Source organism: Saprolegnia diclina, assembly GCF_000281045.1.
Source record: "Saprolegnia diclina VS20 unplaced genomic scaffold supercont1.14, whole genome shotgun sequence".
Taxonomy (NCBI): domain Eukaryota; phylum Oomycota; class Saprolegniomycetes; order Saprolegniales; family Saprolegniaceae; genus Saprolegnia; species Saprolegnia diclina.
The window spans coordinates 428,626-448,421 of NW_008246081.1; the positions used below are offsets into that span (position 1 = coordinate 428,626).

General features: G+C 61.4%; 10 protein-coding genes across 10 annotated transcripts; 5 read left to right on the top strand and 5 right to left on the bottom strand.

The window, feature by feature from the left end:
• Positions 1-2: 2 nt before the first annotated feature.
• SDRG_05437 (hypothetical protein) lies at positions 3-1,763 on the bottom strand (the record flags this gene model as incomplete). Its single annotated transcript, XM_008611151.1, has 6 exons — positions 3-143; positions 187-390; positions 433-567; positions 615-707; positions 753-1,147; positions 1,196-1,763. The coding sequence occupies 6 exons, from the start codon at positions 1,761-1,763 to the stop codon at positions 3-5; spliced, it is 1,536 nt and encodes a 511-aa protein (XP_008609373.1).
• Positions 1,764-1,826: 63 nt separating this feature from the next.
• On the top strand, positions 1,827-2,736 carry SDRG_05438 (hypothetical protein). The gene has a single exon (XM_008611152.1). The coding sequence runs from the start codon at positions 1,862-1,864 to the stop codon at positions 2,420-2,422; it is 561 nt and encodes a 186-aa protein (XP_008609374.1). The 5' UTR covers positions 1,827-1,861; the 3' UTR covers positions 2,423-2,736.
• A 402-nt stretch (positions 2,737-3,138) lies between these two features.
• Positions 3,139-4,770, top strand: SDRG_05439 (hypothetical protein). Its single transcript, XM_008611153.1, has 6 exons — positions 3,139-3,726; positions 3,770-3,888; positions 3,938-4,030; positions 4,078-4,238; positions 4,290-4,414; positions 4,465-4,770. Exons 1-6 carry the CDS (start codon positions 3,174-3,176, stop codon positions 4,695-4,697), a joined length of 1,284 nt encoding a protein of 427 aa, XP_008609375.1. The 5' UTR covers positions 3,139-3,173; the 3' UTR covers positions 4,698-4,770.
• Positions 4,745-6,959, bottom strand: SDRG_05440 (hypothetical protein; the record flags this gene model as incomplete). Its single annotated transcript, XM_008611154.1, has 6 exons — positions 4,745-5,061; positions 5,109-5,577; positions 5,629-6,156; positions 6,206-6,527; positions 6,568-6,905; positions 6,957-6,959. The coding sequence occupies 6 exons, from the start codon at positions 6,957-6,959 to the stop codon at positions 4,745-4,747; spliced, it is 1,977 nt and encodes a 658-aa protein (XP_008609376.1).
• An 857-nt stretch (positions 6,960-7,816) lies between these two features.
• Positions 7,817-12,344, top strand: SDRG_05441 (hypothetical protein). The gene is made up of 2 exons (XM_008611155.1): positions 7,817-11,414; positions 11,471-12,344. The coding sequence occupies exons 1-2, from the start codon at positions 7,849-7,851 to the stop codon at positions 12,264-12,266; spliced, it is 4,362 nt and encodes a 1,453-aa protein (XP_008609377.1). The 5' UTR covers positions 7,817-7,848; the 3' UTR covers positions 12,267-12,344.
• A 223-nt stretch (positions 12,345-12,567) lies between these two features.
• SDRG_05442 (hypothetical protein) lies at positions 12,568-14,128 on the bottom strand. The gene has a single exon (XM_008611156.1). The coding sequence runs from the start codon at positions 13,934-13,936 to the stop codon at positions 12,632-12,634; it is 1,305 nt and encodes a 434-aa protein (XP_008609378.1). The 5' UTR covers positions 13,937-14,128; the 3' UTR covers positions 12,568-12,631.
• Positions 14,129-14,973: 845 nt separating this feature from the next.
• On the top strand, positions 14,974-15,479 carry SDRG_05443 (50S ribosomal protein L33). Its single transcript, XM_008611157.1, has 4 exons — positions 14,974-15,043; positions 15,099-15,148; positions 15,195-15,255; positions 15,304-15,479. Exons 1-4 carry the CDS (start codon positions 15,035-15,037, stop codon positions 15,361-15,363), a joined length of 180 nt encoding a protein of 59 aa, XP_008609379.1. The 5' UTR covers positions 14,974-15,034; the 3' UTR covers positions 15,364-15,479.
• A 350-nt stretch (positions 15,480-15,829) lies between these two features.
• SDRG_05444 (hypothetical protein) lies at positions 15,830-16,828 on the top strand. Its single transcript, XM_008611158.1, has 4 exons — positions 15,830-16,165; positions 16,208-16,331; positions 16,378-16,547; positions 16,596-16,828. Exons 1-4 carry the CDS (start codon positions 16,031-16,033, stop codon positions 16,746-16,748), a joined length of 582 nt encoding a protein of 193 aa, XP_008609380.1. The 5' UTR covers positions 15,830-16,030; the 3' UTR covers positions 16,749-16,828.
• On the bottom strand, positions 16,819-17,482 carry SDRG_05445 (hypothetical protein). The gene is made up of 3 exons (XM_008611159.1): positions 17,366-17,482; positions 17,198-17,304; positions 16,819-17,151 (listed from the first exon to the last, which is right to left on the bottom strand). The coding sequence occupies exons 1-3, from the start codon at positions 17,449-17,451 to the stop codon at positions 16,916-16,918; spliced, it is 429 nt and encodes a 142-aa protein (XP_008609381.1). The 5' UTR covers positions 17,452-17,482; the 3' UTR covers positions 16,819-16,915.
• A 117-nt stretch (positions 17,483-17,599) lies between these two features.
• Positions 17,600-19,680, bottom strand: SDRG_05446 (hypothetical protein). The gene is made up of 7 exons (XM_008611160.1): positions 19,295-19,680; positions 19,037-19,242; positions 18,906-18,993; positions 18,767-18,859; positions 18,567-18,719; positions 18,370-18,519; positions 17,600-18,323 (listed from the first exon to the last, which is right to left on the bottom strand). Exons 1-7 carry the CDS (start codon positions 19,637-19,639, stop codon positions 17,787-17,789), a joined length of 1,572 nt encoding a protein of 523 aa, XP_008609382.1. The 5' UTR covers positions 19,640-19,680; the 3' UTR covers positions 17,600-17,786.
• Positions 19,681-19,796: the final 116 nt, after the last annotated feature.

The following is a 19,796-nucleotide window of genomic DNA, read 5'->3' on the forward strand; positions in this document are numbered from 1 at the left end:
ATCTACGAGAGGCCGTGGAGGCGGGCCTTGACGAGCGCATGGCGGGCGACGACGTAGTCCCAGTCGTCTTTTGTCACGGTGGCGTGACCGACGCTCACAGCATGCAGTCGCACAACGCGCACCAAGCGGTGCAAGTCGTCCGCCTACCCCGAGCATGAACCGTCATTGCATCGAAAGTGGTCATACCCCAACAGTCGCGTCGGCTCGGCGCTGGTCAATGTACCACTGCTCGGCCAGCGCCGCGCCTTCGTTGCCCAGGTCCGTGTTAAAGTGGCGGTAGACGGCGAGGTAGATGCGAAAGCACTGCAGCAGCGCGTCCGAGTAGGGTCCATCTCGCGTTGTCGTCGTCGTTGGCTGCAGCGGGACGTACAGCGTTGTCGGGAGGATCGACTAGCAGCAGCTGAGTGCATGGAACGACCGTCGGAGGCGCACCTTGGAGGTCGAGACACAAATGACTTTGGTATCTTGGTTGAACTCTTTCTTGTAGAACCGAAAGTCGTAGGGCAGCGCTTGGTGCTCGACGAGCGTCATGAGCGCAGCCATGTTGTGCGTCCCCTTGTCATCGAGCTACACGTCGGTAGATGCATAAAAGCCACATGCAGCAGTCAATGAACCTGTCCCGTGGTCAAGTTGGCCTCGTTGACGACGAGCGTGCTTCCGTCCGGCAGCTGCAGTAGCCCCGGGTGGAGGTACTCGATGTCGTAATCCTAGCATCCGACGACGTAAGCGCCAGGCAAACACACAAGCCATACCTTTTGAGGAAAGTAGAGCGCGTCGTGCAAGGCGGCGAGCGACAAGTCCAACGACAAGCACGATGGCACGAGCGCATGCAACGACTGCTCGAGCCCGGTAAAGTCCGTCGCGCTCATGGATGGCCAGATCACGTTGAGCGAGAGGTGCCCGAACGGCATCGAGACGTCCGAGCGGTTGTAGACGCGCGAGAGGAGCACGAGCAGGAGGTACTCGGCCACGACCATATCGCCGTGCGCCGCTGTCGTAGCGAGGTACCCCAAAAGCTGCGCCCGCATCTCCTCCACGGACGTTGGCTGACCCAGCCGCTGGGCCCACTCGGCAGCGGCCCACGCCGTCGGGTTGGCCATGTCCTCGCGGAAACCGACGTCCTGACCAAAGGATATCTCGCTGGCGTCTACCTCGCTCTATGAGCCCCTCTTTCTTCGCGCTAGTACGGTCGTACCTGTGGCGTGCAGCGTAGGAATGAACTCGATGGCACGCGCCTTCTCTTGCACCGTCGCGCTGTCGGCGTCTTTCCATTCGATGTCCATGTCATCGGGCGCCGCCTGCGGCGTCAAGTCGAGCTCGCCCACAAACTCGTACACGTGGTTCACTTTCCATAGCGTGCTGCCGTACGCGCGGACAATCACCTGGAACGGCGTCGGCGCCAGCGTCGTCGGCAGCGCCATGGGCTCGGACACGCGCACCGCCGGCGCTGGCATCGCAGCGTCCACACACTCCTCCTCCTCCTCGTTCTCCCGTCGCTTAGTCTTGCGGCTACCACGGCTGGCGGCAGCCGTTGGGTGCGCTACCTCGGCGGTTGCAGCGGACGTTGCAGTTGCAGATGCCCACGCCGTTTGCGCTGGGAGGGCTTCGCACCGGTACGGCGTTGTCTCGACGTACGTCTCGGCGCCATCCTTCAGTAGCAGCTGCGGCTGCCCAATGTCCCGCACGAGGCCAACGAAGCGCACGGTCGCGCCATGGGCGATGACGCCTTGGTCGAGCCGCGGCCGCGTCAAGAGAGCTGCCATGCTTCGATTTTTTAACCGGTCACCGGATAACCGCGGGCGTTGAGTGGTCAGAGGAAGCCTTCATTTCGAAATCCCCACAGCGCCACCCAAGTCGCAAGATGGCCCGTAGCACTTCCCCGTCCCCTCGCCGTGAGCGCAGCCTCTCGCCCGCCGGCCGCGGTGGCGACGACCGCCGGTCGCGCTCGCGCTCGCGCTCGGGCCACCGCAACGACGGCCCCAAGCGCATGCGCGGTACGGCCGCCCGCTGGAACGAGAAGGGCTTCGGCTTCATCAAGCCCGAGGACCCGTCGCAGAACGACGTGTTCTGCCACTTCACGTCGATCCAGGACGGCAACTGCCTCCACGAAGGCGACACCGTCGAGTTTGAAATCCGGTTCGACGAAGCCAAGGGCAAGGACCGCGCCGAGAACGTGACGGGCGGCCGCACCGAAGACCGCCGCGTCGGTGGCCGCTCGGGCGGTGAGTGCTACGACTACAAGCAGGGTCGCTGCCACCGTGGCGACTCGTGCAAGTTCTCGCACGACGGCGGTGACCGTGGTCGCAGCCGTGACCGCTATGACGACCGCCGCTACGACGACCGCCGCAGCCGTGACCGCTACGATGACCGCCGCGGCCGTGATGATCGCTACGACGACCGCCGCGGCCGTGACCGCTACTAAGCGGTCATGTGTTTTGCGTAGGTCTGGAAACACCCGAGCAGCTCCAAGCAAAGAAGACGCGACAAGAAGGACGTAGTGTGTGACTTGGCTTAAATCCGTTCGGGGTATATATTTTCCTTTATCCACCGCCCCCATACCCGGCCGTGCGCACTGCTGTGTCGACGTCCCGGGTTTCCTCCTCGTTCCGTTCTCTCGCCGCCTCTGCATCCTGCACCACAACGCGACGGCTACCTCTCGGTGCGGCGACTCTTCACCTCTCATCTCCACGGCGCTGGGCGTAATCGAACCAACATGAATCATCCTCTTCTGTATCATTCAATCGCTTCCTCTTGCTCATCTACTAGCAGTGCGACAAAGGCAGGAAGCGTCCATGTACCGGTAGCATGCAGCTAGGCCTCGGCGAGAATCTCGCCACGTCACCGCGCGGCTCGACCTCACAACCCGGCTTGTCAAACCTGTCAGACTTCATCCGAATCCTATGTATTTTAACAGTTCTTGACAGTCTATAATTAGTGTGATCTAGTTGTTCCCCGCTTCAATGGAAGCGCAGCCTCCAGATAGCGCTAATTGGACTGTCCATGTGCTCACCTCATGCAGCTTGGTCTGGCGAATTATATCTGTAGACGAGTCCTGTCGGCGCCTGCCATCAGTTTGGCCCGTCAAGGTTCAAGCTAAATAGTATGAATGTGAATTGGTGCATTATCATGCCTGAAATACTGTGAGGGACACATCGTCGACGGTGCAGCGAGCCATGACCGACGGACCACCGCGAGTCGCCGGCGTCGTCGTCGCTGGCGTTGTGCTTCGCGCGCTCATCTTCTACTACGAGATCGACTACGTACTTCAATACCGCCCGGAACTCACGACGCCATTGAATTCGCTGGAGCGGCTTCAAGAAGGCCTCTTCCTCGCTGGCGCCGGCTTGGACCCATACGCTGGCGACGTGTTCCACCAGCCGCCGCTCGTGTTGCTCGCCGCCATGGGCGTGCAATCGATGCCTCTTCACCTCTCGAGCCGGCTCGTGACGTGCCTCGGCGCGATTCTTCTCGACGTCCTCATTGCACTCGGCTTTGCCTCGGTCTGCCGCGCGTTCATTGCGACGCAGCACGCGCAGCAGTCGGAGAACAGCAAGGTGTGGCTCAACCACCCACCGCTCTCGCCGCTGCTGCAGCCCCGCTACCTCCCGCTGACGGTGGCTGCCGTGTACCTCTTCAACCCGTGGTCGCTCGCCACGTCCCTCGTGCGCTCGACCAGCCTCGTCACGTACGCAGCGATCGTGTGGAGCGTGGCGTTCGCCATGCAGCGTACGTCGTCGATCGGTTTGTGCTTGCGTCATGCGCTGCGTAGACCGCGTTCCGCTCGCGATCTGCCTGCTCGCGATCGCCACGTACATTGCCGTGTACCCCATCGTGCTCTTGCCGGCGCTGCTTCTCATGGCGTATCCAACCAAGCCCGTATTGTCGGCGGTGCGTTGTCCATCTCTTCTCCTGCTTGTGCTAAGACGCGTTTGCCTAGTCGTGGGGTCTTGCCACGAGCTTCTTTCTCCTGTACCTTGGGCTCTTTGTCTACCTCTCCAAGGTCGTCATGGGCGGCTGGGGTTTCCTCGATGTACGAGCGACTTGAGGCTCATGGGCCATGACGACCGTGTCTCGTAGGCGACGTATCTCTGGGTCGTCCGGTATCCTGATTTGACGCCCAACATTGGCATCTTTTGGTACTTCTTCATGGAGCTCTTTGACCGGTTCCGGAACTACTTCCTCTTCCTTCTGCACGTGCACCCGCTGCTGTACGTGCTGCCCGTCTACCTGCGCCTGCAGTACGTCATGCAACTCCATTTGCCTCGAGACTCATGCAAACGATGCGATAGATGCCGTCCGCTGGCCGCCACGGGCGTGCTGCTCGGGATCTTCGCCATCTTCGTAGCCTACCCCGCGCTGGGCGACTTTGGGCTCTTTGGCACGAGCCTGCTCTTACACCCGCGGTCGCTCATCGGTACGACCACTGCCTGCGACGGGGACGATGATGGACGATACGGCGAGTAGGCATGCGCCACACGTTTGTGCTGGCGACGGGCCTCGCGGTCGCGACCGTGCTCCTCCCCGTGATGCACTACCTCTGGCTCTTTCCGGGCTCTGGCAACTCGAACTTTTTCTACAACCAGACGCTCGTGTTCCAGCTCTTTGGCGTCAAGGTCGTTGCCGAGTTCCTCACGGCGACGCTGCGCCGCGACAAGCAGCTCGACGAGTTTTGGAAGACGGCCAAGACCATGGGCTAGTGAGGTTTGCATACAAAACATACACGGCGCGACGCGCCACTAAGAACCTACTCGTCTTGCTTTTGCTTCTTCTTGGGCGGCGGCAGCGACGTGAGCGCCGCGTCAAAGTCCAGCTCGACCTTCTTGTCCTTGAGCTGGTCCAAGTCCTGGTACGACGTGCTCACTTGGCGCGGGTCGACCGGCAAGTCCCGCGGCAGCGGCGGCGGGCCGTCGCGGGGCATGTACGGGCGCGGCGGGCCGCGTTGGTAATACGGCGGCGGCGGGTTGTAGCCGCCGTGAAAGCCACGGCCACCACGGTCGCGATAATACCCGCCACCACCTCGGTACTGGTCGCCAAACGGCGGCGGGCCGCGGTAGCCACCACCTACAAAGGATGCATTCTGCAAGGCTCAAGACGATCCCAACACATACCTTGGCGGTAGTCGTGGGGCGGCCGGCGCATGGCGTTCGGGCCGAGCGTCGGCTGGTTGACCGTGTCGTACGGCGGCAGCGGTCGGTCCGGGTCTTCGCGGTACGACTCCCACATGTAGCTCTCGCCGACCTTGGCAATCTTGTCAACGACAAGCTCCGGGTGTTTGTTGCGAATGTGCTTCTTCACAAAGTCGACCGTCTTGAAGAGCTTGGTGCAGAGGAGGCACCGGTGCTTCCCGTCGTCGCCCGCTTTCTCCGCATACGACGTGTACACGGGCTCGAGCGCGGCCTCCTCGCGGGCTTCGATGTCGTCGACGAGCGCAGCCTCGGCCGCCTTTTGGCTCGCGAGCTTCTCGGTCGCGTTGGCCGCGATCGCCGCCTCAATACGCTCGTCCAAGGCCGCCGACCAGCCGCCCCAGCCCGCGAGCACCTTGTTGTCGCGCGTCGCAAACGTCTTGTGCTCGACCGCCTACTCGGAGACACCATGATGAAACCTCGACCACCGCACGGGACACGGTACATGGTTGTCCTCGACGTCGCGCTCGGTCGCGTCCGGACGGCAAAAGAGCGCCGGGTGCGCGTGCAGGATGTCGCCCATGTCGATGCACTGGACGCCGGCGTAATAAATAAAGTGGTGCACGCGGCGCAAGTACGCAATCACAATATCGAGCTGGGCCGCTTCCGAGAGCGTCTCCTTGCTGTCCTTGACGTGGTGGAGGACGCTCGAGACGCCGTGGGCCGACGTCGCCCCGAAGACGCTTGCGTCCAACAAGGTCGCGAGGTGCAGCGCCTGCTGAAAGTCGTACGTGATGCGCGCTGGCAGCGACATGCACGTCGGCGTCTTGATCGGCGCGCGCGACCGATGCTGCGCGACTTGGAGCCGGATCGGCGCCGGCATCTCCGGGTCTTCGACGAGCACGTTCTGGAGCTTGGGCATCGCCTCGAGCGCCGCGGCCGCCGTCTCGTAGATGATGTACGCCGACCGGTCAAAGTCCAGGTCGCGCTTCTTGGCCGGGTCTGACAAGTGCAGCTCTTGGATCGGGCCGCCCTGTCGTGCGTCATATGAGCTCAAGTGGTGTCAAGGAGGAGACGGATACCGCGTTGACGACGGCTTCGGCCAACGCAGCGTACGGGCACGAGCATGGGATGCGGCGAATGTACAGAATCCGGTTGCCTTCTTCGACGTCGTTCTGGAACGACGCTTCGTTGGCCATGTTGGCTTCGTGGAAGGAGATTTGCATGGTCGCGACACGCTCAAAGAACGCCTTGGCGTCGGCGGCCTTCTTCGCATTCTTCTGCAGCGTGAGGCGGTGGCGGATCGCAGGCGAGTAGCGCTCCTGCAGCCACTCCTCCGACTTGTGCGCGTCAAAGAAGACACGCATGAGGCCTTGAATGTACTTCTTCTTGTATTCCTCGTAGCTGCCACGTGGTGAGTATACGTCGAGAAAGAGGGACCTACCGCTGCTGGTAGACTTCGGGCGACGACTCGTCGTTTTGCTGCATCATAAAAGCCTTGTACGACATGAGCGGCTCGGGGCCGCGCGGGCGGCGCATGCGATCGTCCGGACGCTCGTTCGACCGCCTTCTGCCGCGGAACGGGCTGCGGCTGCGCCGCCGGGGCGGGCTGCGATTGCGCGGCGAGTTGGAGCGTCGTCGATCCCGGCCGCGGCTACCGCTGCGACTCTTGCTCCGGCCCGCGCGCGGAGCAGGCGCTCCACTCGACGGCGCTGGCGCGTCCGCCGGCGGTGGCGGGTTGGCGTGCTGCGCCGGAGCGTCTTCGTTGTACGGCGCGTTGTCCTACGTTGCATCGCCACGTGCGTCCTGCTGCTGCCATGGCGCGCCACGTACCATGACGGTCGGTTCTTCAAGCTCGTATTCGGCGCTTGGCAACTTTAAATGCTGGGCGCACCACAAACCTCCTTTCTTCGATTCCCATTTGGTGATTATCCAGTGATTTTTAACCAATCAAACATAGCGGCCCTTGCTAGGCACCGACTAAACGACTAAGCCTACCGAGGGTTTCCCACATTTTTCACATTGCGTTTCACACATCGCACGTGGCACGCTCCCCGTCCTTGGCGCTCGCCAGCGCGCACCAAACACAAAGCACGACGTCTCGCACAGCGCAATAGCGCTACCACCTCAGCGGCTTGCAGGCATATCGAAACCCGATCAACAATAGAGGCAGCGCATGGAACAGCATCGACGCAACCGGTTGTTGGCCGCGTGACCAACTCGCCCTATACCGTCGGCTGCACCGTGCTTCTTGCATGCTCGGAGGCTCCTCATCGTTCAGTTAGTGGCTGTGTTTACGGACATGGAGCTACCCACGCGTGACTACTACCACTACACACCAGAGCGCTGGGTGTCTCGATGGAGGAGCGATCCATCGTATGGGGCCTGGTAGGTGGCGTCGAGACGCAGGCCTGTTGGGATCTGTCAGCCGTAGCTAGGTTCCCGCGCGTTCCAAGGCCGTTGTACGAAGATGGCGCCAAGTGGTTCCGTGCCAGCTGGATCCGCGTTCAAAATAGCATTTGCCGCCATGTTTTCCCTCCACTTTGAGCGTACTTAGCATTTCTCACCGCACTTTAGCGAGTCGCAGAGTGAAAAAAGGCGCGGGCTTTTGGCGGGAGGGCGGACTTAGTCGAGACGCATCCGGACTTGAGTGGACGCGACGCTGCCTGGCGGCGGCTACGACCCATTTTCCCTTTGAAGCCCATCATCGGTACTTGGCAGTAGCATGGCGACGACGGACTGGCGACTAACTCCGCAGAACGTGGTCACGACCGATGGCGCCTGCGACGGCGTCAAGTGGCCCGCGCTCGTCTTCGCTTCGTACCAGGCCGCCAACGAGTGGCTCATCGACATCGAGCACCTCCGGCGGCTCAAGCCAGCGACCGACGTCGAAGACCGCGTCGTCTTCTACTTTGGACGGACGAGCCTGGCGCCCAACGACACTACACAGGTCGCGCTTTTACCGGCCAAGACGCTTGACGCGTCGCCGTGGTCGGCCGACGACAACTTGAGCGACGACCCCATGTACACACACGCTATGGCCGTCGCAAGACAGTTTGCGGCCGCGCCCACGAAGCTCAAGGCGTGCGAGATTGTCTTCAACTCGTCGTTGGACAATGGCGTTGTGCCAGAGAGCCACGGCCTCGTGTCGCCCGGCGTCCACATCGCCGACGACGAGCGCGAGTGGAGCCAGCTCTTCGAGTCGATTTGGGACATCCTCGAGGCCGACGGGTGGAGCCTCATCACGATTTCGGGCGACCTCATCTACGCCATGCCCGGCGTCGCGTTCAACAACTTTATGCCCGGCGTCACAGTCTACACGTCCAAGAAGGAGGCCTTCAAGAAGGCGCTCGACGAATATACGGCGGCCGAGCCGTCCGCTTCGACCGAGAGCCTCTGGAGCGTCATCTGGGACTACATGGAGACGCACAAGCAGTGGAAGTCGTTCAAGATGCGCAACAACGACGTCATGTACCACGTGCCCGGCATCAGCGTCATGGACCTTGTCCAGAACGTCAACTTTTTCATGAACAAAAAGGACGCCGTGCTCAAGTTTACGAGCGAGCGCAAGAGCTTGGTCAAGAAGCGCAAGTCGCCGGACGGCGTCGAAGACGTGCCCCTCGCCGCGCCGTCGCCGCCCGTCGTCGTTGCGGCCGAGGCAAGCGTGGTGGCGCCCAAGCCGACGACTACGTCGGCGCTCCAGCCCGTTGCCCGGACCAAAAAGACAAAGAAGCGCGCGTTGAACGAGACAAGCGACAAGGAGAACAGCGACGTCAACAGCCGGTCGTCGACCTCGCACCGCCGGCGCTTTGGCGACGCCGAGTTTCCGTTTGCGCGTCTCTACAGCGTCCTCAAGGAGTTTGGCTGGACGTACGTCGCCAGCACCTTTGGCTACAAGTACGTGGTGCCCGGGCGTGACGCCAAGGGCGTCGAAGGCGTCGACCACTTTCCCACCGAAGAGGCCGTCATCGAGTTTCTTCAGAACAAGGGCCTGCTCCACGCGATCCAAGCGCATCTGCGCGGTGGTCCGATGCCAACGCTGGATTTCAATGCACCCACCGGTGTCCAGCCGCCGACAGCCAAGCCGGCAGCGACCAAGCCGGCAGTGACCAAGCCTGTCGAGCCCAAGCCCAAGACTGTCAAGCCCACGAAGCAGCGCCTCTCGTTCTCGGGCGTTGAGAACACGCCTGTCGCAGCGCCGGACGCCAAGAAGAAGGCCAAGGCGGTGGTCATCTCGGCCGAAGACGACGACACGTCCCCGATCAAGACGACGGTCACCAAGAAGGCAGTTGGCAACACTGCCAAGCTCAAGAAGCCCAAGGCAGTTGAAGGTGAGGCGGCCAAGCCCAAGAAGGTGGCAGATACTGCCAAGCCCAAGAAGACAACCGAGGCAGATACTGCCAAGCCCAAGAAGACGGCGAGCCGCAAGCTGACCATCTCGACCAAGGCGGCGGCCAAGGCCAAGGAGGTCTGTGCCGTGTCGCCGCCTCGCCGCGCAACGGGCTTCAAGTGCAGCTTTGGGCTTGTCTACCGCGTGCTGCAGAGCCGGGGCTACACGCACAAAACCGGTCCGATGGGCTATTCGTACTTTGCCCCCGGCAAGACCGAGGCCAACGGCGAGCTCAACGTCGACTACTGGCACAACGAAGTGGACCTCGAGCTCTTCCTCAAACGCACGGGCGAGTGGGCGCGCATCTCGCGCATCCTCGAGCGCTCCTACAACGGGTACTCGACGACTGAGAGTTCGCCGGAAGGCACGGCGGCGGCGTCCGAGGCGGGCACGCCGGCGCCGACGTCGCCCGTCCCCCGCTTCAACATGCCGTTGACGGACGCCGCGGCCGCGTCCGGGCTCTTCTCGCCCGATCGGTGCAACGACGCCGACGACGAAGACATGGCCGTCGAGTCGTCGCCCGAAGCCAAAGCCGTAAAGCCGGTCCTTCTGCGCCAAAAGCCGCAGCCGAAGGTCAATGCCAAGAAGGCCGTACCGGTCAAGTCGTCGGTGACGATTCCTCCGTTCGAGATGAAGTTTGGTCGGCTCTTTAGCCTGCTCCAGAAGCGCGGGTGGCGCTACAAGAACGGCCTCCTCGGGTACGAGTACGCCGAGTACAAGGACCGGAAGGAGCTGCGCTCGTTCCACTCAGAAGACGACCTGATCGCGTACCTCAAAGCGACTAAGCAGTACCCTGATCTCGAAAAGGAGCTCCAGAAGGAGCACCGGCGTCGGTACATCTACGAGTCGTCGACCGAGGGCGGGTCGGCCTCGGAGGCGCTGGTGCTGCCGTCGACGTCCGAGGACGAGACGGCGGATGCGACGTACTCGTTTGCCAACATTTGGCCCGTGCTCAAGGCGCGCGGGTGGACCGAGCGCAAGCCCAACACGATGGAGGACACGGCGTACACGTACTGCAACCCGCGCGGAAAGGTATACAACAAGTCGGGTGTGGTGACGTACGCCAAGCTCGTCAAGGTCCTCGACGACGCCAAGGAAGACGACGAGAGCGAGAACAGCGACTCGGACTCGTCCAGCGACGACGATGACAGCGAGCCTAGTGAGGCAAGCGACCCCAGCGACGACGACGACGACGGCAAGCCGACGCAAGACGACGAGACGGAGACGGAGACGGAGGTCGTCATCCACAAGACGCCGTCGACCAAGGCCATTGTGTTTGACACGCAGACGCCTGTGCTCCTAGACGTCGCGTCGTCGAGCGAAGAGGAGAAGACGCCAACGACGACGTCGACACCAACGCTGACGTGGCAGCCGCCGGCTGACGAGGCGACGCAGGTGCTTACGTCGCCAGTCTCGTCGCCAGCCAAGAGTGCCGCGTCGTCGCCAGCCAAGAGCGCTGCGTCATCGCCGGCCAAGAGTGTGGGCTCGCCCGAGAAGGGCCCGTCGCTCGTGGAGCAAGAAGTGTCGCGTGTGCTCGAAAACCTCAGCCTCGCGCACCGCCCGGACGCGATGCCGCACCGCGCCAAGCAGCAAAAGATGCTCCACGACTTTGTCCGCCGCTGCGTGCATCAAAAGCAACGCGGCAGCGCGTACGTCTCGGGCACGCCGGGCACAGGCAAGACCGCGCTCCTCCGCATCATGCAGGAGCAGATCACAAAGGAGTGGTCGAGTGCGCACCAGGCGACGCCGCTCTCTGTCCTCAACCTCAACGCGATGGCGCTCAGCGACAGCAACGGCGTCTTTACGACGATCGCGCGCAAGATGACCAAGCGGTCGTTCACGTCCACGGCGGACGCCATTGCCGCTCTCGAGATCGCGTTCCAGAGCACCACCGAGACGACGTACGCTCTTTTCTATCAATCTATCAGTGTATCAACCGTGTCTCACATCGGTGTAGGTTGCTGATCCTCGACGAAATCGACGTGTTGCTCAACGGCAAGGGCGAGAGCGACCTCTACCGTCTCTTTGAGTGGGCGCACCGCCCGTCGTCGTCGCTCATTTTCATTGGCATCGCCAACTCGATCGACCTCACCAACAAGTACATTCCGTATCTGCGCACGCGGTTGTGCATCCCGGTGGTCGTCATGTTCCGGCCGTACGACTACGACGCGATCCACAGCATCCTCGAGGCGCGCATCGTGCGCGACAGCCTCTTGCCCAAGGCGCTCTTTGAACCCGTCGCGCTCTCATTCCTCGCGCGCAAGATTGCGCAGCTCAACGGCGACATTCGCACGGCGTTTGACATTTGCCGGCGCGTCCTCAACCAAAAGGCCGAGAAGGAGAGTACGGGCAAGAGCTTTGCGGTCTCGCTCATGGAGATGTCGGCGACGCTCAAGCTTGTGGTCGACTTCCAAGGCTCCAAAGTGCTACAGACGCTGCCGCGCAACACGCAGTTCATCGTGTACGCGACGACCAAGATGCACCCGCGCGTCGCCAACGTCTACTCGATCCACGAGACGTACGACAAGTTTTGCGAACTGAGTCGATTGGCCGGCACGTCGGCGGCGTCGATCATGACGCTGCGCGAGTTTTACACGCAGCTTGATACGCTGTCGTCGCAGAACCTGCTGACGCTCAACGTCAAGAAGGAGTCGTTCCGGCTCTTCATGACGAAAGAAGAAAACGAAAAGAGCTTGGGCGTCGACCCGTACTTCAAGGCGCTTCTGCGGACGTCGTCGTCCATGTCTCCGTAGTCGTCATGTGTCTTTGGACCTTAGTAGACCCTCTTATTTTATCCCTTTGACATCGATACGATGCTGTGCTCTCTGCCACATCCCAGGGCTAGGGATACCGACGACCGACGTCAGCTCCGCAAGCGTATTGAGCCCTTGGTTCATGCTTCTTGCACTGATGGAGTGTCGCTGGTTGACCGACTCGTCACGGACGAGAGGCGTCATTCGACTAGGGCAGGAACGGCGCAGCATGACGCGACCGTTGGCGTCCTCGGACCTTGTGTCCAGAGCTACTGCGTGTACCGGAAGCTCGAGGCGAGGATGAGAGATGCAGACGTGCATGTTGAGGTTAAATAGCAAGGCGCTCCCAATGGCGCATAGATAGGTTAGATCGAGTGCACGCGCTGCGTGTGGCGCATGACGTCGTAGTAGACAAACGAGGATGACCGGCCGTCGTCGATCGGCGTGTCGAGCGCGCGTTCGAGGAGCGTGACGACCGTCTCGTGGCCGAGCTGGCACGCCTTCATGAGGCTTGTTTCGCCGCGGGCGTTCTCGCGGCTGACGTCGGCGCCCTTTCGCAAAAGATACGCGACCATGGGCCCGTGGCCGTGCATGCTGGCAATGTGCAGCGGCGTGTCGCCGATCGCGCTCTGTCCGTTGACGTCGGCGCCCGCATGCACGAGCAGCCGCGCGATCGTAAAGTGGTTTTCCTGCACGGCCACGTGCAGCGCAGAGTCGCCGTTCGGTCCTGTCGCGCCGCGGACGCTGGCCGACGCCCGGACAAGCGCCTCGACAAACGGAAGCGCGCCCGTTGCTGCGCAGATGTAGAGCGGCGCGACGCCGATCGCGTTCCGGGCGTTGACGTCGACGCCGAGGAGGAGGAGGTACTTGAGGACGTCGAGCTGCTGCATGCGGCACGCCGTGTGCACGAGCGTGTCGCCCACAGCGTACGCGTCGCCGCGGTAGTCGACGACGAGGCCAGGGCCACAATCGGCGACAAAGCGCTGGACGCTCGCAACGTCGCCGGTCGAGACGCAGTGGTGCAGAAACTGGCTGCGCGTGCTAGAATTGGCCGTTGCGAGCAGTAACCGCTGCATCTCGACATCGTCGCGGGCGGCCATGAGCGCTGGGAGCCGGGATACCTGTGGATGGGACGCGAGGAGCTGGGTTACGAGGGCAGTGTTGCCGATGCTACTGGCCTGCGCCAGCACCGCGTCGTCGACGGCCGCGCCGTGGGCCAAGAGGATGTCGATTATTGCCGTTGCGCGCTTGGTGATGGCCAACACGAGCGCGCTCTCGTTGGGCGAGTGGCACTTGTTGGGCAAGGCGCCGGCGCGCAAGAGCACAGCGGATATCGCCTCGTCGGCCGCGAGCACGGCCATCTGCAAAAGCGTGAGGCCGCACACAGTCGATCGGTCGGGCGGTGGCAGCTGCGCGAGGGGGCACGTGCGCGGCGCCCGGCGCATGCAGAAGGGCGAGACGCAAACTTTGTGTTTGCTGCTGCACACGACCGTGTGGTTGACAGTGCAGGCGTGGATCGCAATGTGCGCCTCGACAACGTTCGGGTCGCCGGCGAGCACGAGGTGCGCGAGGTCGCGGCAGCACTGGCGGTCGGCCGAGCACGTGCGCGGGCGCATGCGGGGCTCGGACACGGCCGGCGTGTACCACGCGCAAGAACCGAAGATCGACATGATGCGTGGTGGGAGGCGACTTAGTCAATGAGCACCCGTCGGCGCGAGGTGTGCTGGACTCAGCGCTTGCCATCTGCGCGTTCCAGCACATGTGTCACTGACCACTCGCGCGAGATATGGCCGAAACGACCACCGCCCGAAGGAAGCAGCCCAACCAACTTGAAGAAGAAGAAGTAGGAGAAGGCAACGGCGTCGATCCAGTCAATGACGTATTGCATCATCATCAACCACCGCCACGAGTGCGACGAAGAAGCCACAGCACCGTGTCCGCTTCGACCACACTTCCGCATGAAGAAGCCATGTCCTCCATCATCATCATCTTCATCATCAACATCATGGGCACTCCACGAGCAAGCTGCTATTGCTGCGCAGCGAATCGTTTCGATCCGTAGCGACCAACCGACATATCACCATGGTCGGCCATTGCAAGCACGTGTGGCTTCTAGGCGGCGGAGCTCAAAGAGCCGATGGCAACCGGTGGTGGTGGCGACGCGGTAGTACACAGTACGTACCTCGCGTCGGTTGCGGCGTTGGTTCCTCGCTTGACGGATGGATCCAGCTTCTACATGCGTCGTCTTGCGACCAGGATTACTTGATGGTAACCATGCTACATGACATCCGTGTTTGGTAGCAATGGAAGCTCGTCGAAAATGAGGCAAGTACGTATACGCAGCCTCGCCACGTCGCCCCATATCTCTCTCTTTTCTGCGGTGTGGAGACACGCAGCTGCACATGACAAGGTTGTCATGCGACTAAAGGCGTGGGGTTGACCGACATCTGCATGGAGCAAAACCCTTCTTCTTTCGGTGGAATCATTAGACAGAGATGCATAACACGTATCGCAACGGAGACGACTGCAACGTCCCATTGTCAGGGCGATAGAGACGTGCGTTGGTGGTTGCATGTGGGCAGCAGCGGCCATCTTGACGTAGAAGAATGGAGCAAGCGCGCTGCCTGGCGCTATTTCCGCCAAAGGCCATTGGCCACTTTTTGCACCAATGGCCAACGTTTCATAATCGGATTTTCATCCAATGGAAGCGACGTATTTTCGGTGGTCGACTCGCCTTTGATCATCCATCAAAAAGTCGAGACGGAACGATGGCCAAGGTAGATGGCGGCGCTGGAAGAAGGTCGACGGTCGATGCTCATGCACATACGATAGGGTAAGGCCAAGTCGGTCATCATCAAGCTGCTCAGCGCGGCCAACACTGGGTACGATGCCATGGACATGGAGAAGCGGCGCTAACCTGACGCGTAGCTTCTTCTACACGACGCGCAAGAACCCGCGCAACATGCAAAAGAAGTTGGCCCTTCGCAAGGTAATAGCTTGCACGAGGATCCTGCTGCGTTCTCACGAATCGACGTAGTACGACCCCGTTGTCCGGCAGCACGTCTTGTTCAACGAGGCCAAGATCAAGAAGGGTTAAACAGCATGAACACACAAGTAGATCGAGTAGAGAAGAAGCATGGTAACTCGCCAACAATGAGCGCGCTCCCTGCTGCGTGGGTGTCTTCTTTGGTCTCTCTGACCTGCAGGCCCATCGCCTCGTACGATAAGATTCCGCCACGCACATCCTCTGCGTCATCATCCCGTACGGGCCGTGACGCACCTGCCGCGTGCACCTAGCTACCGGAGGGCACCCAGTTCCAATGATGCCATGATCTAAGCCCTTCGTCCATGCGCTGGCAGTCGGCGGAGCTTCGCCTTCCGGGCGCATCATTATCATAGAATCCTAGTCGTTGTCGCTGTCTTTGCTGCTTGGCGACGTGGGCATAATATGTGGCAGAATCGACGACCTTAAAAGTGGCATCCCGCGTAAAGTCCAGTTGTTTATGGTCCGCGAGCTCTCTGGCGCGTCCCTGCGACGCTTCTAAAGCTGGCTCACACCACCTGCGTATGGTTGGCCTGTATCCCCTTGAGAGACCATCGTGTACATGCGCTCCTTTCCCGTCTTGTCGCGTCCACCACTGGCTTGGTTTCCCCAATAAAGTTCACTTTGCTCTTAAGTTCGGCGTCACCATGCCTAATCAGATTAATTGTGGCGTTGCAATACGCCAAGCCGCGACCGCGACAGTCCACCTTCCTATAGCACCATGCGCACGCGCCTCCACAACCTCCAGCGTCCGCTCAAGGCAATACGCTGCGCCGCCAAGGCCAAAGCGGCGGCGTCCGCCAAGCAAGCCGAGGCCCAGGCCTGCGAGCGCCTCCAGGCCACGAAGAACGCGCTGGTACCGGCCCTTGCCGCCCGAGCCCGTTGACAAGTCTCGTAGATGATGCGCTTCACCAACGAAAACTCGTATCTGAACTGGGCGCGTAATGGCGTGCTCTCGTCTGGCGTCGGCGTGGCCATGTATGCCCAAGAGCACCACCGCGGCGCGCACCTGAGCGGCGCCGGTACGCTCGGCGACCACCGACCCACGAATGTCACCTCTGTCCGTAGGGCTCTTGCTGCTTGGCTTTGGCTACATTGGTGTCGGGTCGCTCAAGTACATTCACTACGTGCTCCGGTACCGCACGCTCATGGAGATGACGTGGCCGAGTGTCATTGCTACGTGCTCCCATGCGTCGATCGCGCTCGGGATTTGGCTCACGGCGACGGCGTCGTTCCTGGTAGGATGGTGCTTCGACTACAACGTCCCTCATGGCTTGTCGTCGTAGGAGTCGATTCCGCTGGACGTGGATGTCCTGCTGCTGGAAGAGCCTTTCATTTCGTACTTGCCCAATCGCATTGCCCAAGGCTTGATCGAGACGTACAATCTACACCAAGACTTATACGACGACGACGCGGTCGTGCGGCCGGGCTCGCATTAGCCGACGCCTTGTCTCTAGTACCGCATCGTCTAACCACCTCTATCTACGCGTGGTGCCAATATACAAAAGTTTGCTCCTTCTTCGGCAGCAAGAGCGTCGCATCTACGGGCTTCACGCCGAACAGTCATGTTCCATCGAGTTATGCTTGCCGAGGCGCGCGACGACGCTTAGTTCGTGGCGTCAAAGTCAGGGTTGCGACGCACGGTGACGCCGTCCCACGTGATGTTGATGGGCTCGTAGTCGCGTTCCGGAAAGCGAGCATCGACGATGGGCGCCGCCAATAAGATATCGCTTTCGGGCGAGCGCGGCAGCGACGCGCCGTGGTCGACGAGGTCCTTCAAGATGCGCGTAATCTCATCGGGCGTCTTGTCGTCCAAGAACACTTGCTTCTCCTTGCCCCAGTCTACAGCCCATCTTAGCCATGCTGATTGCTCCACGGCGGCGCGTACCGTAGCGAGCGTACACGAACGGCTTGAGCTCCTCGGCCTCACGGTACACAAAGGGCGTGCGCGGGTTGAGCATCTTGAGCTCGTTGTAGTTTCGTCGGAAGAAGGAGCTAGACGACGCAGGTGGATGAGCGAGGTAGCGTGTCATGGCCCACGCAGCGGCGAGCTTACCGGAGGCCGCTGCTGCTCTCCGAGGTCGAGCAGGCCACGAAGCGCAGTTCCTGGACGTTGCGGGAGATTTGGGCGCGCCAGCTCATCTTGCTGCCGTCTTCGTCGTCGGTAATTTGGCACTTCCCAACGCCACAAAGCCCCGACCAATCGCAGGTCATACGGATAACGCACACCCATTATCCGGAAAAGGCGGCCGCGATCTTGAAAGGCCGCGACCAGACCATTATACAGTAAAGGGCGATGGCGATGCATCTTGGCCTGCAGCTGCGCGCAATGGCGCCATGCTTGACTGCCTCCATGTGGTCGGCGCCGTGGCTACCGGCGGTCGATCATGCTCCGAGCCGCCCGCCCTCGTCGCCCAAGCAGGCTCTTTCTGGCGATACCGAACGCTTGCATCAACATGCGACTACGATCTTGAAACTTAAAGCAAGCTCGTGCGCACGGACGACGCCTCGCGAACGATGTCGACGTGCAAGAGCGCCTTGAACGCCAGGAAGAGGCACCCGATGGGCAAGAGCACCAGAAACGAGACGCGCGCGACACGCGCACCGTCGGCCGAGAGCGTCGATGCATTTGTCGTCGTCACCGCACTGCCCGTCGCCTCTTGCAGCCACTTGTTGAGAAAGTACAGAATGTTGGCCTTTTGCTGACGACGCGGCGCAGGGTCGAGCGCCGAGTTGCCGAGGTCGCCGCAGTGGCCGCAGAGGTCGCAGACTGCCAAGAAGGCCGGTTGGTCTTCACTCAGCGACGCGAGCACTGACGCACGCTGCCACGGATCGTCGCCGCCGTTGGCATAAAAGATGTTGTGACCGTGGGGCTTGTCGCCGCCGTAGCGCTGGATCGTAGCGGCGACGCCAGCGGACGGGTCGACCACGTCGCCAAAGATCTCGTAGCACTGCTTCTCGTGGTAGTCGAGGTCCACGATTGACGACCGGAGGCTGTCGTGGTGCGGCGCCACCTAGTCGTCGCAACCGTTAGACGGCGACGAACACGCTGGGGTGAACCTGGAAGTAGGCGAGCTGGTAGCACTTTTGCCAGCGCCACGAGCGCACGTCGGCCCAGCGCGACGGGTCGTTCTTGAGGCAGGTCGTGTCGTAGAAGCAGCCCGCGCCAAAAGCAGCGCCGTACATGCCAATGGTAAAGTTGGCGAACGCCTACACTCCTCCTCGTATTCGGCGCGACGCGGGGTCGAAGCGCGTACCTCGGGGAGCGACACGTTGGCTTGGACGGCCGCGACCATGGGCGCGCAGAGCTGGTCCTTCTTGCCGTACTGCACGGCCATGGCAGCCGAGTCAGCGAGCATGTAGAAGAAATCCGGGTCCGCGAGCGCTTGAGCGCCAAGAAGGCCCTTGACCTATATCCACGCAACCTCAGTCGCACAAGTAATGCAGTGCCACGAACCTCGTCGCTGCGGCCGGCGTGGATCTCGGACTCGTACGCTTTTGTGATTTGGCGAAGGGCGTCAGCACACTCTTTGCCTGCAGAGAGCGCGACCTACAAGACTGCGTGAGAGACCGCACTAGCCCCTGTGAGCAGAAACCTGTTGGTCGAAAGCGTGAAAGTTGTAGACGGGGTTGACGACACCGGACGAGGACAAAGCCGCCACCGTCGTGTTCGGATACGCAATGCTAGCGCCAGCATCGATAAAAGCTCTCAGCAAAAGACGCGTACCGAAACCACGCCGAGAGCGCACCGGGATAGGACCCACCGACCGCGATCCACGGGTTGGACGTGGTGGAAAGCGTCGCTTGGTACGCCTCGATGAACGCCTTCAAGTCGGCGAGCGCTTGCTCGACGGTCAAGAACTTGAGGTTCTCGGTCGAGAGGTCGTCCTTGGGCAAGCTCTTCCCGTAGAAACGGTGTTCGAGGGCGACGACCTATGGCCTTCCGTTGGCGACCCAGCCAAGTAGGGCAGATACTGTCGCGTACCTTGGCACTGTGCTCCTTGGCAATCACGTCAATGTAGCCCGTGGGCATCTTGTCCATTGCGCCTTCGCCACCAATGTACATGATGATCGGGCTCTTGTCGAGCCCGCCCCAGTACGTATCGTCCACGTAGTAGCGCTGGAGAAAGTGGAGTGGCGGCTTGGGCGAAAAGTGGTCGAGCGTTTGCTGGAACCACTGCGCCTCCGGCGCCGGCGCCAGCGACACGACGGCGCCCGCCACGAGGTCCTTGAAGAGGTTGCCTCCGCGCGCATGCGTCGGCGGCAGGTGCAGCGCCGAGGCCATCGCGACGCCGCTCAGCAACGCCAGGGCAATCTTGGTCGTCACCATCCTTTTTGCCGAATGACTTCGACTCAGAAAAGATCCCACGCGCTGATTGGCTCGTGCGCAACGTCAAGGATCCTTATCATACACAGACTACACCCACGCAACTTTTAATATCAAGGAAACTCAGATCTTGGTGCCTTACGACTGGAGAGTTGGGTTC

What these genes read in the sequence shown, in the direction of transcription:
- SDRG_05441 (XM_008611155.1), top strand. Translation starts at nt 7,849, where the DNA reads ATGGCGACGACGGACTGGCGACTAACTCCGCAGAACGTGGTCACGACC. An exon ending in CAGAGCACCACCGAGACGAC is followed by an intron (nt 11,415 to 11,470) that starts GTACGCTCTTTT and finishes ACATCGGTGTAG; the next exon opens with GTTGCTGATCCTCGACGAAA.
- SDRG_05438 (XM_008611152.1), top strand. Translation starts at nt 1,862, where the DNA reads ATGGCCCGTAGCACTTCCCCGTCCCCTCGCCGTGAGCGCAGCCTCTCG.
- SDRG_05446 (XM_008611160.1), bottom strand. Translation starts at nt 19,639, where the DNA reads ATGGTGACGACCAAGATTGCCCTGGCGTTGCTGAGCGGCGTCGCGATG. An exon ending in GCGCTCTCGGCGTGGTTTCG is followed by an intron (nt 18,994 to 19,036) that starts GTACGCGTCTTT and finishes TGCTGGCGCTAG; the next exon opens with CATTGCGTATCCGAACACGA. An exon ending in ACGCCGGCCGCAGCGACGAG is followed by an intron (nt 18,720 to 18,766) that starts GTTCGTGGCACT and finishes GCGTGGATATAG; the next exon opens with GTCAAGGGCCTTCTTGGCGC.
- SDRG_05443 (XM_008611157.1), top strand. An exon ending in CTCAGCGCGGCCAACACTGG is followed by an intron (nt 15,149 to 15,194) that starts GTACGATGCCAT and finishes CCTGACGCGTAG; the next exon opens with CTTCTTCTACACGACGCGCA. An exon ending in AGAAGTTGGCCCTTCGCAAG is followed by an intron (nt 15,256 to 15,303) that starts GTAATAGCTTGC and finishes GAATCGACGTAG; the next exon opens with TACGACCCCGTTGTCCGGCA.
- SDRG_05439 (XM_008611153.1), top strand. Translation starts at nt 3,174, where the DNA reads ATGACCGACGGACCACCGCGAGTCGCCGGCGTCGTCGTCGCTGGCGTT. An exon ending in GCGGCTGGGGTTTCCTCGAT is followed by an intron (nt 4,031 to 4,077) that starts GTACGAGCGACT and finishes CGTGTCTCGTAG; the next exon opens with GCGACGTATCTCTGGGTCGT. An exon ending in ACACCCGCGGTCGCTCATCG is followed by an intron (nt 4,415 to 4,464) that starts GTACGACCACTG and finishes TACGGCGAGTAG; the next exon opens with GCATGCGCCACACGTTTGTG.
- SDRG_05444 (XM_008611158.1), top strand. Translation starts at nt 16,031, where the DNA reads ATGCGCACGCGCCTCCACAACCTCCAGCGTCCGCTCAAGGCAATACGC. An exon ending in AGGCCACGAAGAACGCGCTG is followed by an intron (nt 16,166 to 16,207) that starts GTACCGGCCCTT and finishes CAAGTCTCGTAG; the next exon opens with ATGATGCGCTTCACCAACGA. An exon ending in CGGCGACGGCGTCGTTCCTG is followed by an intron (nt 16,548 to 16,595) that starts GTAGGATGGTGC and finishes TTGTCGTCGTAG; the next exon opens with GAGTCGATTCCGCTGGACGT.
- SDRG_05445 (XM_008611159.1), bottom strand. Translation starts at nt 17,451, where the DNA reads ATGAGCTGGCGCGCCCAAATCTCCCGCAACGTCCAGGAACTGCGCTTC. An exon ending in GAGAGCAGCAGCGGCCTCCG is followed by an intron (nt 17,305 to 17,365) that starts GTAAGCTCGCCG and finishes TGCGTCGTCTAG; the next exon opens with CTCCTTCTTCCGACGAAACT. An exon ending in GTTCGTGTACGCTCGCTACG is followed by an intron (nt 17,152 to 17,197) that starts GTACGCGCCGCC and finishes GATGGGCTGTAG; the next exon opens with ACTGGGGCAAGGAGAAGCAA.
- SDRG_05442 (XM_008611156.1), bottom strand. Translation starts at nt 13,936, where the DNA reads ATGTCGATCTTCGGTTCTTGCGCGTGGTACACGCCGGCCGTGTCCGAG.